The sequence below is a fragment of the Papaver somniferum genome, unplaced genomic scaffold (assembly GCF_003573695.1).
Source record: "Papaver somniferum cultivar HN1 unplaced genomic scaffold, ASM357369v1 unplaced-scaffold_137, whole genome shotgun sequence".
Lineage (NCBI taxonomy): Eukaryota > Viridiplantae > Streptophyta > Magnoliopsida > Ranunculales > Papaveraceae > Papaver > Papaver somniferum.
The window spans coordinates 23230476-23248683 of record NW_020622934.1 but is presented as its reverse complement, the minus strand read 5'-3'; the positions used below and the strand labels follow the sequence as shown (position 1 = coordinate 23248683).

At 38.0% G+C, this 18208-nt stretch overlaps 3 protein-coding genes across 3 annotated transcripts; 2 read left to right on the top strand and 1 right to left on the bottom strand.

Annotated features, from left to right (window-relative positions):
* Positions 1-672: 672 nt before the first annotated feature.
* LOC113334473 (mavicyanin-like) lies at positions 673-1420 on the top strand. Its single transcript, XM_026580720.1, has 2 exons — positions 673-896; positions 988-1420. Exons 1-2 carry the CDS (start codon positions 716-718, stop codon positions 1338-1340), a joined length of 534 nt encoding a protein of 177 aa, XP_026436505.1. The 5' UTR covers positions 673-715; the 3' UTR covers positions 1341-1420.
* Positions 1421-1961: 541 nt separating this feature from the next.
* LOC113334990 (CRS2-associated factor 2, chloroplastic-like) lies at positions 1962-5032 on the top strand. Its single transcript, XM_026581215.1, has 6 exons — positions 1962-2690; positions 2870-2997; positions 3076-3301; positions 3748-3875; positions 3991-4135; positions 4527-5032. Exons 1-6 carry the CDS (start codon positions 2024-2026, stop codon positions 4928-4930), a joined length of 1698 nt encoding a protein of 565 aa, XP_026437000.1. The 5' UTR covers positions 1962-2023; the 3' UTR covers positions 4931-5032.
* A 503-nt stretch (positions 5033-5535) lies between these two features.
* LOC113334825 (S-adenosylmethionine synthase 5) lies at positions 5536-7798 on the bottom strand. The gene is made up of 2 exons (XM_026581041.1): positions 7645-7798; positions 5536-7061 (listed from the first exon to the last, which is right to left on the bottom strand). The coding sequence occupies exon 2, from the start codon at positions 7051-7053 to the stop codon at positions 5872-5874; it is 1182 nt and encodes a 393-aa protein (XP_026436826.1). The 5' UTR covers positions 7054-7061; positions 7645-7798; the 3' UTR covers positions 5536-5871.
* Between the last annotated feature and the right edge of the window lie 10410 nt (positions 7799-18208).

Here is an 18208-nt window from a genome sequence, read left to right as displayed (position 1 = left end):
CGATATAAATTTTATTTGTATCTAGAAAAAAAATTGGTTTTTATTTTATTTTGCCAAATCACATATTAAACCATTGTGCCAAATTCTAACCTTATTATTTTGTCCAGGTTTTTTTTTTGTTAAAACAAAGGGAGTTAGTAGCAAATGTTTGCATTTTTATAGGCTTCATAGATCACCTGGAATACGGAAGGGAAATACCATGATGATCATGATACTAACTCTAGCATCAGGATTAGAAATGTGTTAAAAAGTTTTAAAAAATGGGTCTTACCACCCTCACATGGTACTTATTTCGAAAAATTCTACCAGGTAGGTGTATCACTTTTGCTAACAAGGAAATAACCTCTCTTTTTTGGAAGCATAGAATTTATTTAACCAACTATGACATAACTATTAATAAGCCACAGTTTGTATACACTTGTATTACATTAGGAGCTTACTACTACTAAATTGTGTAGTAGTAGTTACAGTGAGATCCACTAATTACTAGTGATTTCAAGACTAAAGTAACTTTCCTATTTTTAGAAGAAAAAATGTTATAAAAATGTTTTCAGCCAAATGATTTCCTTTCTTTTCTCCTATTCTTACCAGACTTCTGAAATCTCGTTCCAAAACTGAACTATATAATACATAATTGCACCGAGCTTAGTCTCCCACAGTGTAATACAACATTTTCCTCTTTAGAATATCACCTTGCTCTCTAATCCAAATCATCATGGTTTTAAAAACTGAAGCTTTGGTCTTCTTGGTTATTTTGTTTGCATATTCGAGTGTTCCTTTAATGGTAAATGGTGCCGTTTATACTGTCGGCGAATTCACCGGTTGGACGACAATCGGGCATTACGATTATGCCAAGTGGGCTTCTAACCAAACTTTTCATGTCGGAGACGCCATCCGTGAGTTTCTTTTTTTTGTGTGTTCGTGAATTCTAGCTAGATGTTTAAATTTTGTGTGCAATGTTTCTGACATTTATTTTACATTGTGTAGGCTTCGTATTTAATCCTGCACACCATAATGTAATGGAAGTGAGCTCCTCCGACTATGAATCATGTAATGCAGAGGCCGCAACATCTATCTATATCACGGGAGACGATACAATTCCACTCACAAAAGAGGGTCACCATTACTTCATCTGTGGAGTTCCTGGTCACTGCCAAGTAGGCCAGAAGGTTGATATCCAAGTTTCGAAATCATCGACAAAAGGGGGAGCCATGACTCCAACTATGTCACCTAATTCTACTTCTCCTTCGAATATGACATCTTCTGCATCTAAATTTTCTTCCAAAGATCTTATTATTTTAGTCCCGGCTCTAGTTGTTTCTGCATTTGGTTTTGCTTAGTAGTAAAGTCGAGGTTAATTTGGTTCGCTTATTAGTGAGGTTAATTTCTTCTTGTTTCAGTTTTTTCTTTTTTCTTCTTTATCCTATGCATTTTGTTTAGTTTATCAAGTTGAGTTTTCTCTGCAATTTGTACTTGCTATAATAGAGTTTTGCAAGCATATTAAGAAATGCAGTCAGGTATAAGTTTTTTCTATTTTCAGTATGCTTGATAAAATATTTCAAACGTTAATTACAAAATTATTAGTCCCTCCGTTTCAAAATAATACGATAGTTTACATGCAAAGGAGACGGCATAAAACCAAAGAAAATGGTAAGGTCAATGGTAATTGACCAATAAAAATGCTAGATTCAGTTCGTGCCAAAATTATTAGTCCCTTAGCCAAACTAAACCACCCCATAACCATATTTTCCAAGATTACTAATAGGGGCAGCGGTTTGTTTTGGGGTGTACCAAAGTACAAATAAGACAAACCAGCCATTTCCTTTTGGTTGGCACACCTCCAAACAAATTGATACCCCCACTAGCAGCCTTGAGATTTCCCCCAAATTATTTTAGCAAACGCGATTTTCAGGAAGGAAGTGAAACCTCAAACGCTACTTTCACCTAAGAAGTTGAAAATCCCAGCCGCATCTCATCCATCCACAAGGTTAAAAAACCAACTTCCCACCACAATTTCTCCTTAATGGCGATTTTTGCAACACTCCCAGGACTCAATCTCTTCTCTTCCCCTCCATCAAACCCTAGACTCCCATCTCCATCTGATCCTACACCCAAACCCTCTACTCCAATTCCAATTCCAAGATACCCCAAACCCCTAAAATCGCAAAAATCAATCACAAAACGACCTCCAAATGAATCCACCACCACCACCAGTCCAGCTTTCAAAACCTTCCACCGCCGTACAAAATACTACAAACCCGTCTCCGACGGGGTAATTTCATCAGAAGGTGATCGTTCTGTAATTATTGGTGAATCCGGGGTGTCGTATTTGTTGCCTGGAGCTCCATTTGAGTTTCAATTTAGTTACTCTGAGACACCTAAAGTGAAACCACTGGCTATCCGTGAGCCGGCATTTTTGCCATTTACGCCTCCCACAATGCCCAGGCCGTGGACTGGGAAAGCTCCGTTGAAGAAATCGAAGAAGAATATACCGCTGTTCGATTCGTTTAATCCGCCACCAGTGGGAATGAAGGGTGTGAAGCAGGTTGAAATGCCGGGGCCGTTTCCACTTGGGAGGTTTCCCAAGGAGGGGATGACCAGAGAAGAAATTCTGGGGGAGAGATTGACGAGAGAGGAGGTTAGGATGTTGGTTAAGCCTCATTTGTCTCATAATCGGCAAGTGAATCTAGGTAAGGTTCTAATTGATCTTTGATATTGATATTGATGTGTTTGAGTGTTACATTATAACAATGACACAACGGTCGCGTCATTTCGTTGTTGCAATGTGCCTTGGCACTTAATTTGTGTATGATACTTTTCCTTTGTAAGGTAGTTGGTAATGATTTGCGTAATTGGAGTTCTTGTGCAGGGAGGGATGGATTGACACATAATATGTTGGAGTTGATCCATGAGCATTGGAAGAGGCAAAGGATTTGTAAGGTTCGATGTAGAGGTGTGCCGACTGTTGATATGGACAATGTCTGCTATCATCTCGAGGTTAGACCATGAGTTTTCTGTTTGATCTTATTGGCATGTGTTTGTTACTCTTTACTCAAGTATGAATGCTAATGCCAGGAAAAGACGGGTGGTAAGATAATTCATCGGGTCGGTGGCGTCCTGTATCTTTTCCGTGGAAGAAATTATAACTATCGCACTCGTCCACAATACCCTGTAATGTTATGGAAACCAGCCACTCCTGTTTATCCGAAACTCATCCAGGAAGCTCCAGAAGGTTTGACCAAATTTGAGGCTGCTAACATGATAAAGAAAGGGAAGAATCTGCTACCAATTTGTAAACTAGGTAACATTCGTCTCTTGTTTGAATCCTGTTCTTTTATCCTTACATCCGTTCATCACTAAATGCATAAAAATTACATTATTTTCCAGTTGAGATTATTCTCCAGTTCATCACTAAATGATAGAGATTGAGATTGTTTATGCATATATGGATACTGGGGAGGCAGGTTGACAAAAAACTAGAAAATAGCATGGATGAGGTTACACTGGTTTCTAGGTTGCTTTGCTTTTTATGGCTATGAAACCAATAATCCACACTTAGTTCTACCACGTTCATGTAGTGACTTCCACTGCTGGTGTTTTTTCGTCCCCTGTGTAACAATATTCTAGTATTCTGGTCTGCAAGTTTCTAGCTTGTTAGAAATGATGCGAAATTTTCCCTAAGATAGCTCTATAAAGTATCTAGTCCAGTTTATGTAGCTACGGCTAATCTCTTCTTTCTAAATACAGCCAAAAATGGAATTTACATGACCCTTGTAAAGGATGTCAGGGATGCTTTTGAAGGAAGCCCGTTGGTGAAGATTGACTGCCGAGGAATGCATGCAAGTGATTATAAAAAGATAGGTGCAAAGCTTAAGGTCCGTGTATTTAGTTCTGATACAGGAAGACCTACAAACCTAAAAATTTAGTTCATATTTGGCCTGGGGTTTACACTCTCCTGATGTTACTTTACTGATGGTTGGCTGATAACAGGAGTTAGTACCTTGTGTTCTCTTGTCTTTCGATGACGAGCAAATATTGACATGGAGGGGCAAAGAATGGAAATCTATGTATCCTGAAGCTCCACCTTCAGTCTCAGTCAGTAATCACTCCAATGACAGTGCTTCCTTAAATTCAGGTAACTTGGAGATGAGTAAGGCATTAATTTACTAAATTTCACTTATTCTCGAAATTTGGAATGAACAAACGTCAATTTCCTTCTGTGGGAGATGAACTAATCTGAGAATCTACCTTAAAGACAACCTTCAGTACAGCTGTTACTAGTAAAATGCAAGGGTGTTGTTCATCTATAACGTCGCTGGAGCCAAACGGTTGGCACAGCAGAAATTGAACCCGTAACATACAGCGGGCAGTCTGCCTATTAACATTGTAGATAGATTGATCACAATTATGTTTCTTTTGCTAGATGAATTTTGGTCTTACAATGGTTTCACGTAACATTGTGTTATGTCTGTAAGTTGGTTCCATCTCTTACAACTCACTGTGTGGTTTTTCTGGAAATTTTTCAGGAGAGTTGTATAGCGCAAATGAAAGGCTAGTCCCTGAGTTGGAAATCTCTAGCCCAAAATTTCTATCAAGATGGAAGAGGGCAATAGAGTCAAGCAAGGCATTATTACTGGATGAAATTGAACTTGGGCCAGATGAGCTTTTAGAGAAGGTTGAGGCATTTGCAGTCACATTACAGGCTGCAGAGCACTCTTATCCTGCATTAATAGTGTCAAGCGGGGAAAGTGCTGGTATATTAAACACGGATAATGAAGACGGATCCGAGACTCTGAGCGATGACGACGATGAAGATGACAGTGAATATGGTTATGGGGATCAAGATTACTCCTTTGAAGAATTAGAGTCATCAATCCCTAAAGGATCATTGCCAGTGGACGTGATCGTGGAGCAACTAACTTTAGAATAACTGCGAGAATACTGTATATGATGTTAGTATCAGTATATAAAAAGAAATCTGTAAAGAATGTTCACATTTTTCAGTGAAAGAAAGCTTCATTAACTAGCACCACACTTCTTGCAGCATATGGACCATCATCAGTCATATCATATGGGGTGAAACTTAAGCAACTTCATGGCTTCTAGCTTGTCTGGGTCCTGGATGGGTTATCAAATTTACATAGTTACAGTCACAAGTCAACAATGCATACATAGTTTCCTTCCAAGCCAGCAGCCCAGCACATGTAATCCTTCTAACAGTTATGTTTCTTCTATTTTTGGAAATTTGAAATGACGTTCAGACGAGAGAGAAGGTAAAAGAGCCCAGGTCTGCTTTGTAATTGCAGACCTAAGAAGGTAATGCGGTTATGGGGATGAACCAGAAAACAGAGCCCCAAATGGTGGACTGCTTCGTAATTGCAGGGTTATGAATGACACTCGGGAGTCAGGATGGCCATCATAACTGTCTTGCAGGGCAGCATGTTCATGAGTTAACTTCATTCATGACCGGAACTGTATTAAGGGAAAAAATCTAAGGAACTTGCAAACAGTCAATAAAAAGAAACAAGACTCGGAGACGCAACAATAACTGCCCTCTACTGTAGAGATTTCTTTGCAACAGAAAACAGATTACATACTCGGGGGATAGAAGAATGAATACTTCTTTGCTACCCCATTACTTAGACAAAAGTTCAGTCCATTTATCTTGCTTTTTTTCCACCATAGAAAGAAACAGAAAATCACAAAACAAAACAGAAACATAACTAATCATAAGTAGGTAAAGTACAACATCTGGGCAGTTCTTCATTTTTTTCCACTAGAACCAGGCAGCGGCGAAGAGATTATTATCAGGGTAGCCAACAACAAAGAAGTAAAGAGATTATGCACTCATCAATCACATTATGTTTCTTCCTAAGCTTGGGGTTTGTCCCACTTGAGTGGCTTGACAACCTCCCATGTGAAGTCAGGGTCATCCCTTCCGAAGTGACCATAAGCAGCTGTCTTCAAGAACCTGCTGTTTCCACCTCTCTTGAGGTCAAGGTGGATAGAGATCATACCTGGCCTGAAGTCAAAGGTCTCTTTCACAATCTGAAGAATTTCCTTGTCTGGGATTTTACCTGTACCGTATGTGTCGACAAACACTGATAATGGCTCTGGAACACCAATGGCATATGATACCTGAACAATGCACCTTCTAGCAAGTCCATTGGCAACAATGCTCTTGGCTGCCTGCCTCACGATGTATGCTCCACTCCTGTCCACCTTTGTTGGATCCTTTCCTGAGAAAGCACCACCACCATGGGCTCCCCAACCTCCATAAGTGTCAATGATGATCTTCCTGCCGGTAAGACCAGCATCACCATGAGGACCACCAATGACAAAACGGCCTGATGGGTTAAGGTGGAAGATGGTCTTCTCGTCTAGGTACTTCTCTGGAATAACAGGCTTGATCACATGCTCCTTAAGATCAGCAGCAATCTCATCATTAGTCACAGTTTCATCGTGCTGAGTTGAGATAAGTACGGTATGTACACGAAGAGGAACCATGGCACCAGCTTCATTGTGGTACTCCACAGTGACTTGGGTCTTTCCATCAGGTCTCAACCAGGCACAAGTACCATTCTTACGCACTTCAGTCAGTTTAGCACCAAGCTTAGTTGCCAGCACATGACTCAAAGGCATCAACTCAGGAGTCTCATCTGTAGCATACCCAAACATATGACCTTGATCACCAGCACCAATCTCCTCTGGCCTCTTAGTCAAATGCCCGTGCACACCTTGTGCAATATCAGGACTCTGTTGCTCAATGTTAACCAAAACCTTACAGTTATCAGCATCAAGACCTACATCGTCAGATACGAAACCGATTGCACGGCAGGTATCACGAACAATCTTCTCGTAATCAACATTGGCTTTGGTTGTAATTTCTCCAAAAACCATAACCATGTTTGTTTTGGTGCAGGTTTCACAAGCAACCTTGCTGTCAGGGTCCTGTTCAAGGCAGGCATCTAGGACTGCATCAGAGATCTGATCACATAGCTTGTCGGGATGTCCCTCGTTCACTGATTCGGAGGTGAATAGAAATGTCTCCATCTTTAATACTACATCAATATCACAAATGAATCAATACATAAAATCCATTTTCATGCCTCAAAAAAATAAAAAAAATAAAAAAACAAATAATCCATTTTCAAACAAATAACCACATAAATATGTCTATATCAATTTGTTCAACCACATAAATACGTCTATAAATTACCCTCACACTTCACAAAATTACGATTATGCCCCTAAATCAGACAAGATGGACCTAAGCTCATCAGATCAAACTGAGTCTCAACTATCATTCCTAGGATAACCTCATGTGCAATCACAATACTTAACCTTAAATCAATCAATCAATCTAATCAAACATAGGATAAGATCCACAAAACTGTCTTAAATGACATTAATACCCTCATTTTTGCCATTTTTTCCCCTGCTAAATCCAGTAGTTAAACTAAATATGAACTACAAATCTCCATTACTAGGACTGAAAATCGACTAGATCTCAAGATTTTCAAGTAACTAATCATTCAGAAAAAATGAACAAACAAAACAACCAAACAAACTTTGAAGGATGTTCCAACAAGAAAGAAACAATAAGATCTAGCATAAAGATTGAGAAGAAGAAGGTGGACTAACCTGAGGGGGGCTGGCGAGAGTGAAACCCTAAAAGCTTCTGTGATAAAATGGAGGGGGGGAGGATTTTTGTGCTGTTCTGTGGAACTCTCTACGAGTTTTGATGCTAGTGTTGGGGTTTCTATTTATAGACGAAAGAATGTAGCCGAAAACATTTTAATAGTCTTAGATTTTCTTTTGGGGTTTTAGGATCATTGAATCGACGGTTGGTGTTTTATGTTAATCCGGATCTCAATCTCTAAATCGACGGACGGTTGGCTTCTGATGGAGTCGGTGAAGACAAGGAACTAGGAACGACTCTTTTTTTCAAAGGGATTTCTATGTGTTCGGTTTTGACCGGTGAAAACAAGTCATTCACCAACCCATCCAGTTTTTGTTAGCCAACATGTATGGCTCGGCTGAGAAGTCGAGTAAGGACTCCCACAGTTTTTAAATTAGAGGATGGCGTGAAACCTGTACCCAAAAAGAAATACCCAACTCACACATGATTTATGTGGGCTGTTAGAGGCTGATACTAGTCGATCGATTCAATGATCAGGATCGCCAAATTTTTTTATCTTTTATGGGCTGGTATCAGCCTTTAATAGAGCTGGTTTCAACCCTTATAGATCATGAACTCGCAATAAACTTTCTGTTATAGTCCCATGAAATTGCAGTGGAACTTGTTATTCCCCGAGATGGATTTATAGATTTCTTTTTCAACATTACTGACGGAAGTGCTAGATTATAAAGAAAGAACCAAAATTCATGCTGCCTCTGCCCCTTATTAGTTGACCTATTTAATTTTAGATTTTATCTCATAATAGATGACCTATATCACCAGATAAAGAGATAATTATAAAATTATCATTTTAATTGATTATTATTAGTATAAGAAATATGTATAATTTGATAGACATGTTTATATTAGTTACGTAGGTGTTTTAAAATGATTTTCAATGGTAAAAAGTTTGTGAACATCCATCGTGTAGTTTGAGAGAGAAATCATTTCAAAATTTCACTAGTTATTATCCATAAGGATATAACTGTAAAAACACAAAATTGGTTAAAAAGACCCAAATCAACAATTCCTAAGTGAAAAGGACATTTAGATTTTGATATTGTTTAAATGGACAAAAATGTAAAAATAGCCAGGATGTAAACAGTTTCATCCTATCCATTTTCAAATACTTTTTCTTATTTTTAATTTACATCAGGATGCATCTAGTTTCATCCTTACTATTTTTTAAGTTTAAGTCAGGATGAATCATTGTTATTTTTTTAGTGTCCATTTCACTCATACTAATTAATTTTTACTCGTCCATTTGAACCATGTTTTAAAAATATTTGGATAAATGACCCATTTTCCGCTGTAAAAAATACTCTTTTTTCCTTCCTTACCTTAAGAACTGTGTAAAATTAAACTAGGTCATTTAATAGTGGGACAGATGGAGTATAATATAGAGGATTTTCTTCCACCATTGCTGAATTTGAAATAGGATCTGAAGTTGTTAATTGCCTAGCTGAGCAAATTCTGTAAATTTTATACTCCCTCCGTTCTTTTTTAATAGACTGGTTTTGTTTTTAGCGAAATTTAAGGAAATTAAGAGAACTAATCATTGAAAGTAGTCCTCATGACACTTTTCAATAGAAGAAGTGAAGTGAAATGGTCTCCGTGACACTTATTAGCAAAAGAAGTAAAGTGAAGTGGTTCATACGACACTTGTCATCAAAAGAAGTTAAGAGAAAAGTGGTCCCAAAAAATTAAAATAACATTTGACTTTCCCAATTAAGAAACTGGCCTATTTTTTTGAAACTTTTATTTATAAAAACTTATACTAAATGGGTAACCGACAGAGTCGGGTCTTTTATCATTGCAAAATGGGTAACCGTACAATCAAAACAAAAAAAAAAGTATTCACCCGATTTATAGTTTGTTGTCATTTTTAAATATGCATTTCAGCAAATTCGGTTGGATTATTTAAATGTTAAAAGGTAAAACAAAGAACAAAATCATTTGTTTCTTTTTTTTTAACATGAAACCCGACCAATCCAAACGAAGAAAACAAAACAAATATAAGAAGATAAGCTAAAGAAAGACTAGTTTCTTGCAGGAATCCTGAGTGTGGTGATGCTCATTTTTCCATTTTGATCAACATTTCGTGATTAACGTAAACACTATTGTCCATAATGACAACATAAAACGTCTCTTTGCACTATTATTTTATTCGATGAGAAATCTCGTGGAGTGATTATATTCTTTAATCAAAGAACCATACTTTTTGAATCAAAAAAGAAAAGATACGAGCCCTAGCCTAATTAGTAATTCTCGGAATTATTTCCGAATTATTCGCGAATGTATCTTAACAGATCGAATTCGAATGATATTTTCGAATTATTTGAACTCCGAACCTAGTTCGTGGATTATATGGATCTCACGAATGATTCGCGAACGTATCCGAACTGATCGAATCTGAATGATATTTCCGAACTAGAACTTTGAACCTAATTCGTGTCCAACCTCGTTCTCCCATAGATAGCTCTCTGACTAGAGTTTTGTTGATTGGTTTTTGTTTGTTTTCGTATATAGTTTATATTTAAATACAATTGTTCACTTAAAAAATTTTATCGGTGGTTGTTTAACTAGTGTTTTATGTGTTAATTTTTGTTTAAAAGTCTATAAACTCGTTTTATAATACATTTATGCGATTAAATTGTTTATTTCTTGTTAAATAATCAAGCTAAAATGTTTTTTTCCATCTTATAAATCATATACAAATAAAATTAGCCTCATAATAAAGTCATAGTATTTATCAATTTATCATATATGTAAGCCGAATTTTAAACACTGAACTCACATTTATAAAATGAATATGCACGTACGTATGGCGTTCCGAATTATTATCCGAACAACGGATCGTCGACCGGATTTTTGACCGAATCCCATCTATCTGAATCCGTATAATTCTCAAACATATGTCGTCCCGAACTGCTACCCATACCCCGAATTGCTATCTCGGATCCCTAGAACGTTGGGACATGGGATTCAGCTACACTGAGCCACCAGATTGGCTGTGGAAGATGTAAAAAGCGGCCAAGCCGAACCACGGCTGCTGCAATGTCAACGTATTATGAAAGAGCAGTCATTTGAAATTTTGTTAGGTGGCACAAACAAAGATTGGATGACTGACACGTGTCGGTTTGTAGCGGGGTTGGTCACCAACAAAATTGATGGAAAGAGGAAGGCAAACTAAAAAGGTTGGTGTGAGCCTGGCCGAATGAAGAGGAGATTCTCACAGAGTTTCATGAAACAACAACCAGCACCATCTTTGACATAAATAACTCTTCTTTTTCTTTTTGGGGTACAATCGGTGCAAGGTGGGTACCCAGCGTATAAGGTTGGTTATATTACTGGAAATGGTGGGACTAGAGCTGGGCCACCATTGATTTCTGTGCAGAAATGATTAGTTGACCGTCAGAAAAACCGAGAGAAATCCTACAGTAATGGGGATGGAACCAACTAGTTATGATGGGACCCACCCCTATTAGTGTTACGGGATCTTTCCCTGTTTTTCCCACGATCACCGTAGCACTACTCCGCTGTCAAGTAAAATCCCGATCAATTAAGGGATGACAAATATGTAGCGAGTTTCCTTGTTTGGATATAAATTTGTTTCTCCCTTCTACTCGTCCAGGTGTAAAAGTCGGAAGTAAAAATTAGAAATATAATCTTTTATAAAAGAATTTTTCTTTTATTTCTAGAAATCGTTTTAAATTATATACTCAAATCGATTTTTTGTTTTTAAAAAATAACTTCTGAATGCACTATAAACGAGTTGGAGGAACATTTTTTTATTTGCAAATCCAGCAGATTGGGGTTCTACTTTCAGGGGAGAATCAGAATTCCTTTTATTATACTGGCAACCAACAATACAAAAATTTGTCCAAAATTAACTGATATATTAGACATCGCTCATATTTTCAAGTTATGGATGGCGTAAGATAAAAAAAAATGCTTAGACACTGCAAACAGTTTTTACTTTTTTTTCTAGCATTTGATTTTGAAATACCGCATTTTGTCACATGCTTAAGTAAAACAAAATGATTTTCTTTAAAGATTGATTATGTTTAACCTGGCTAAATTGGGGCTTATAGATTACTTCATCTACCCAATTCACAATAATAAGGGGTGTCTAATATTTGTGTAAACTACCAAAATTACCTTCAAAAAATATTAATATTACTAAATTATCCCCATCAATCCTTAATAAACTAACTAACAAAAATCAGTTTTTATTTCTAACGTAAAAACCGATTCATCTCCTCCACTCCCTCTTTTTCATTTTCTTGAAACCAAAAATCGTCAATGATCGACGATTCAAAAACGAGTAATCGTTTCTTTCTTCCATAAAAACGAATCCAAGAACTAAGTATGCTACTAACAGGAATCATTCTAGTGATGAAAATCCCGGACTTGTTGAAGCGATTCAAAATAGAACGAAGGAAGTGCAAGAACAATCTGAAGCCTCTCGTATCGCACAGGAGGAAGAAATGGGTCGAATCAGGTACTTTTCTATCAACCCAATCCTCTAAACTAGGTTTTAGTAACATGCTTTAGGTTAGAAATCGAGAATTTTGAAATCAAATAATTTCAGTGTTCACAGAATCGGATTACGTTAGTCACGAATTAACCCGATTCTTATTAGAAACGGATTATGTTCATAAACGTATAGTCTGATTGTTCTGCATGTGAAAAGGAATCGGGGAACGTTAGTGTATAAATAGCCCGATTGTTGTTGCCAATCTTCCTGGATCTTATTTTGTTGGAATCGGATTACATATGTCTTAACAAAAAATCGATTGTTTAGTTCAGAAACGGACTTTATATGTATATCGAGTAAACCGATTTCGTGAATCGGTTCACATTAGCACTTGCAAAAATCCGATTGTTAATTTTATATGTTTGAAATCGGATTTCATATGTATATCGAGTAAACCGATTATATACCGCGACTTTAAAAATGCTTTCTGTTCCATTGTTTTTTGTTGCTTAAATCCGTATTCTACAGGCAAAAAAATCAAGCCGAAAAGAAATATAAGAAGAAATATGACCATACACTCCTAAGCCTTTGGGACCTCGTCGAAAAGACGGTAAAAATTTGAATGCTTCCCTCCGAAACCCAAGAGGCACGGGGAGTAAAGCCAAAGGGATCATCATCAATGACTCACCACCACAAGCGGAGCAACCAACACATGAAGAATCTGATCCCAAAACACCTACTGAACAAGAAGGTGGTGACAAAGAAGAAGAAAGTGATGAGGGAGTTAATGAGGAAAAAAGTTGTAGTGGCAAGGAAGGTGGTGAAGAAGAAAGTGATGAGAGTGAAAGTGATGAAGAAGAACGTGGGAAGGAAGGTGGTGAAGAAGAAAGTGATGAGAGTGAAAGGGATGAAGATAGTCGTGGCAAGAAAGGTGTTGAAGAAGAAAGTGATGAGAGTGAAAGTGATGAAGAAGAACGTGACAAGGAAGGTGGTGAAGAAGAAAGTGATGAGAGTGAAAGTGATGAAGAAGAATGTGACAAGGAAGGTGATAAAGAGATAAGAGAAGTCGTTCAAGAACAAGAAGGATACCCTAAAGGAAAAGGTAAGAAGAAAGAAGTTCCAAAGAAGAAGAAAGGTGACCACATGCCCGATGAGCTGAAGATGTTTGCTCGCGGCCCTGATGATCCATCTTTAGGGATACCAGCTGATGGAGGAAATGTATTATGGGGTTACAAAGGCAGTTGGGCCGGCGTCGTCTACAATACCATAGTAAGTACCTAAACCTTGTGCCATGTAATGTAAACATTATTATCCGTGTAGTGTTTTGATTGTTTGGTTGTTTGGTTTTATAGGATCACAAGCATGCCGTTCGTCTTATGAAGCCTGGAACGTCAGTGAGTAAGATGAGGCAATGGCCACTTATAGCTGATGAATCAAGCAGGGGAGAAGTTCAGGAAGTGGTCGATCTAGTCAATTCTACGGGGTTGCTTTCTGCGGTCAACAATTTGGGCCGCCTTGGTTACGACAGACCTCTTTGTTCCGCCTTTGCCGAGAGATACTACGGGGAAACAGATACTTTACGTCTTCCATTTGGAGAAATGACGATAACTTCAAATGATACGAAGTTCGTTACCGGGATAAGCATAGAAGGTAAAGCCGTGAAGCACAAATATTACGTGCAATACCTTGAGTGGGAAAATATTTATGCGCGGACCAAGGAAGTGTTTCAATGGGATGAGGAGAAGACCAACAAGAAGATGTTAGTAGGCAAGGCAAAGCAGAGGATATTCCATCTCTCGAGGCTGAGGAGCAACTTTATGGGAACAAAGAAGCTTCGTACTGAGGGAAAAGCGGTGACTCCGCAGCGTATCATCGCTACGGCCAATGCGTATGTTCTCTATATACTTGGAGTTGTTATCTTCCTCGACGTTTCCGGTGCCCGTGTGAGCGCCAACTTTATCCAGCTGTTGCAACCATTTGGAAAGATACATGACTACTCTTGGGGAACTGCCATCCTTGCACACTCTTTGACGCAGTTGAGAAAGGCTTCTTTGGATCAAAGGAACCAACTCGGAGGGAATATGTCTTTTCTGCAGGTGTTGATATATTTTCACTTCCCAATATTTTCTAAAAGGGATTTTGAGAACAAGGATTGGGACGAATAGCACTATGGAAACAAGTACACCTACAGAAGTAAGCCGAAGAAACAAAGAATGGATTATCTGAATTCGAGACACCAGTTAGACAACTTGACGACGAAGGATGTTATCTTTGATCCTTACAAGGAGGCTTGGCTAAAGGAAAAGGAAAGAAGTTTGGGTGCCTAGAGAAAGGTGAATATCATGGACCTTTGTTTCACCCAAGAGGATATGTAATGTACAACCCGTCGAGAGTCGCAAGACAATGCGGTTATATACAAAAAATCCCAAAGGCACACAAGGATTTCAACTTCAATGAGAGAAAAACCAAAGCACATGACAGTGATATTGTCATTGTTCACCGGACTTTACCATCATGTGATTATTGGGATAACAGAGCATTTCACAAATATCCTTTGGTTGGTCCATCTCGAACAGATGACGAAGCAATTCCGCGTTACATGTCGTGGTACCTCAATGTTTCGCATACTCGAGTGATACGAGTAGATGAGAGGCCCATTATAGAGGACAAAGATACGGCTCTCGAATACTTGGTGGGTATTGTTACTCAATTACGATTTTGTTAATGGTTTTAGCATTATATATTGAATGTTTGTTATTTGAAATCGAAACAGAGAAGACGAGTCGGGCACTTGATAACTCGGGCAAAGCTAGAAATCAGGGAAGGGAAAAATGTGAAGGCCAATGAAAAGCTAATTGATGAATTGAACGGTCTCGGAGATGTAGAAGCTGGTGCAAAGTTTGGGGAGCAGGAAGAGGATGATTCTGAGGAGGAGGAGGAGGAGGAGGAGGATGAGACAAAGAAGAAGAGAAAGAGAGCCCCTACCAAAAAGATGTCTGAAGGTGCATCGAGCAGCGCCCAACCTAGTAAACGAGAACGCGGTGGACGTGGTCGTGGCGGTGGACGTGGTTGTGGTGGGGATGTTCATGAATGAATGGTTGTATTCATGTTTATGTCTTTAAGTATGGATAGTTATGGAGTCAAAATTTATGTCTTGTCTTAAACTTATTGTCGAATTATGTTTGGTTACACTCCTAGTCTATGAATGACTTAATCTGGTTTCTAGTTTATAAATGACTTAATGTGTGTGGAAAAAAATGGAGGATTCTAGTATTTTTTCTGTCAGAATCGGTTTACATATAATTATATGTAATCCGATTCTGACAGTTTCCTAAATGTTCAGCTTTATATTTGGTTTTCATGTGTAAATATGTAATCCGATTGTTATGAAGAAAAGTTCTGTAACTTTTTGAATCGGTTTACATGTATAAATATGTAATCCGTTTTTTATGAAGAAAAGTTCTGTAACTTTGAGAATCGGTTTACATGTATAAATATGTAATCCGATTTTCTTGAAGAAAAGTTCTGTAACTTTGAGAATCGGTTTACATGTGCTTTACAAAAGCCCGACTTGTTATAGGCAAATTTATATGATTTTGGAAGGACAAAATCGGTCTATTTGGTAATATATAAAATCCGATTGTTTGAATTGAATTCAAAAAAGAATAGCCGTTGAGACTTTATCTATATAAGGACAACCTCTTTGAGCCACTCCCACATCACACACTTAGCCTAGAAAATGGAATGGGAACCGTTTGAAGATTTGTGTCTGGTAAAATCCTTTGCTAATACGTTCCACGAACGTTCGAATGAAATCTATTCAATGTTTCGGAAGAGTGTTAAAGAGTTCTTTTACGGGCGTACCGCGAATCCCAATAACCGAAAATGGAGAGACTTGGCTTTTCGATTCAACTACATAAAAGGCGCAATGCGGGAGTACGTAATTGTTAGAAATATGGTTTAGCACTATCATCCACGATCTCCTCTTAAGGAAAAAGTGAGTAATGCTATCATTTTTATACCCATGTCAACTACACTAGTTCACATAATAACATATAAGAATTCATTGAATTTCAGCTGGAACGTTTCAACGGGCTATGGAGAATTCGTAATGGGGAAAGAAAGTTCATTCACCACAAAGAATATACGACGTTGTACCGACGTGCTCGGAGGTTCATTGATGAGCATTTGATGTGTCAAATTCTAGAATTCCCATACTGAGTCCTATATATATGTAGTGGGCTAATTTCTTAAACTATGTAATGAATATTTTGTTTCTGAAAGTAACGCATAATCGATTTACATGTGCATTACAAAAGCCCGAACTTTGGAATCGGTTTATGTGGGTATTGATTAAACTCAGATTCTGGGTTTACATCTTCCTAAGCATAAAACTCAACCCAGAATCGGTTTACAAATGCACTAACATAAACCGATTCTGGATCGAGTACAATTAATTTTTTTACAAGTTTTGATTATCGATTAATGAAATTTAGTTTCAGGATTAACTTGATTAAACATTATTTAATAATCCGAATTAGCACTAATTTAATAAGGGTATATTGGACATTAATATAAATATTGGATAAGGGGTTTTTATGAATTTTCTCCCAATGATCCTATTTTGTCATGTAGTTATAGACCAAATTAAGTGGTATAGACCTCAATTTAGCCGGGATGTTAAATTTTAAATTTTAAAAATTAATTTTTATTAATTTTGGGTACAAAAGCAGAAAGATCTTATCCATAGTCCGTAGTAATACGTGTGCAACGAGAAAGGAAACCAGAAAGTTTAAGAAGGTAGTGGAATGAACTGAGAATAGAATATAGGGCATAGAACATGCATGGCTCGTGGGGTGGAAAGCAGAATCGAGGCGTTCCCAGACATCCTTCACGTGGGTTGTCGCCCAGTTTAGCACGCACCAATTACTCACGCTTCATCCGATGTGGGAAATTTAAAAAGAAATGCACAGATTTTTGTACAAGACATTATCACTTTTTATGATTATACAGGACAATATGATTGCGAGACAAGATTTAAAATTTTACACTCATACGGGGAAGTTTTTATTATTGCTGATCATCTTTACAAGATTACCTATGCTTTGCCGTGGGACGGGAGAGAGTGATTGGGATTAGGGCTGCACAAGACCCACCCACGATACCCAAACCCACCCGTACCCGCTAAATCCGTGGGTTTTTAATCCATACCCGCCCGTTGTGGGTGCGGGGTTGGTTATGAAAAAAAAAACCCCGCTGTCTATGGGTGCGAGGTTGGTTTAAGCTAATGCCCGCCCATACCCGCCCAAAAAACCCGCAGATTATATACCATTAGATAAAACAAATCCTAGTCGTCCATTATAAAACCCTAATACTAGTCGATAGGATAACTGATAACCCTCATTCACTTTCTACACTCTTCTCTCTGTTCGGCCTCTCCTCTTCTTCCTCCTCAGTTCTTCTTCTTCACCTACGAACGACAATTACCAGAAATCTTCACCAGAAATCGACAACAACAACTTCGAATCTTCACCATAAATCGACAACAATCGAAAAATCAACAGATTCAACACTTAATCTTCATCTGTGAACTTCCTAGATATGAATGTTTTGGGGGTTTTGGTTTTTTTTTCTCACTTAATCAAGGAGAATAGAAGTTACTCTAAATACTTGAATATAAAGCGGGTTTAAACCCGTTTAAACCCATACCCGCCCAACCCGTAGCGGGCGGGTAACAAAACCCGCCCGCTGTTTGTGGGTGCGGGGTTGGTTATGGAAAAAAAAACCCGCAGTCTGTGGGTGCGAGGTTGGTTTTATCTTATACCCGCCCATACCCGCCCATGTGCAGCCCTAATTGGGATGGACATGATTTTAATGGACGAGTAAAAAATTAGTATGGGTGAAATGGACACAAAAAAAAAATAGCAAGAATGAAACTGGATTCATCCTGTCTTAAACTTAATAAAATAGCGAGGATGAAACTGGATACATCCTGATGTAAATTATAAATAAGAAAACATATTTTTAAATGGGTAGGATGAAATTGT

Coding starts and splice junctions, on each gene's coding strand:
- LOC113334990 (XM_026581215.1), top strand. CDS start 2,024: ATGGCGATTTTTGCAACACTCCCAGGACTCAATCTCTTCTCTTCCCCT. Junction 2,691..2,869: donor TAATCGGCAAGTGAATCTAG/GTAAGGTTCTAA, acceptor GTTCTTGTGCAG/GGAGGGATGGATTGACACAT. Junction 3,302..3,747: donor GCTACCAATTTGTAAACTAG/GTAACATTCGTC, acceptor TTCTAAATACAG/CCAAAAATGGAATTTACATG.
- LOC113334473 (XM_026580720.1), top strand. CDS start 716: ATGGTTTTAAAAACTGAAGCTTTGGTCTTCTTGGTTATTTTGTTTGCA. Junction 897..987: donor TCATGTCGGAGACGCCATCC/GTGAGTTTCTTT, acceptor TACATTGTGTAG/GCTTCGTATTTAATCCTGCA.
- LOC113334825 (XM_026581041.1), bottom strand. CDS start 7,053: ATGGAGACATTTCTATTCACCTCCGAATCAGTGAACGAGGGACATCCC.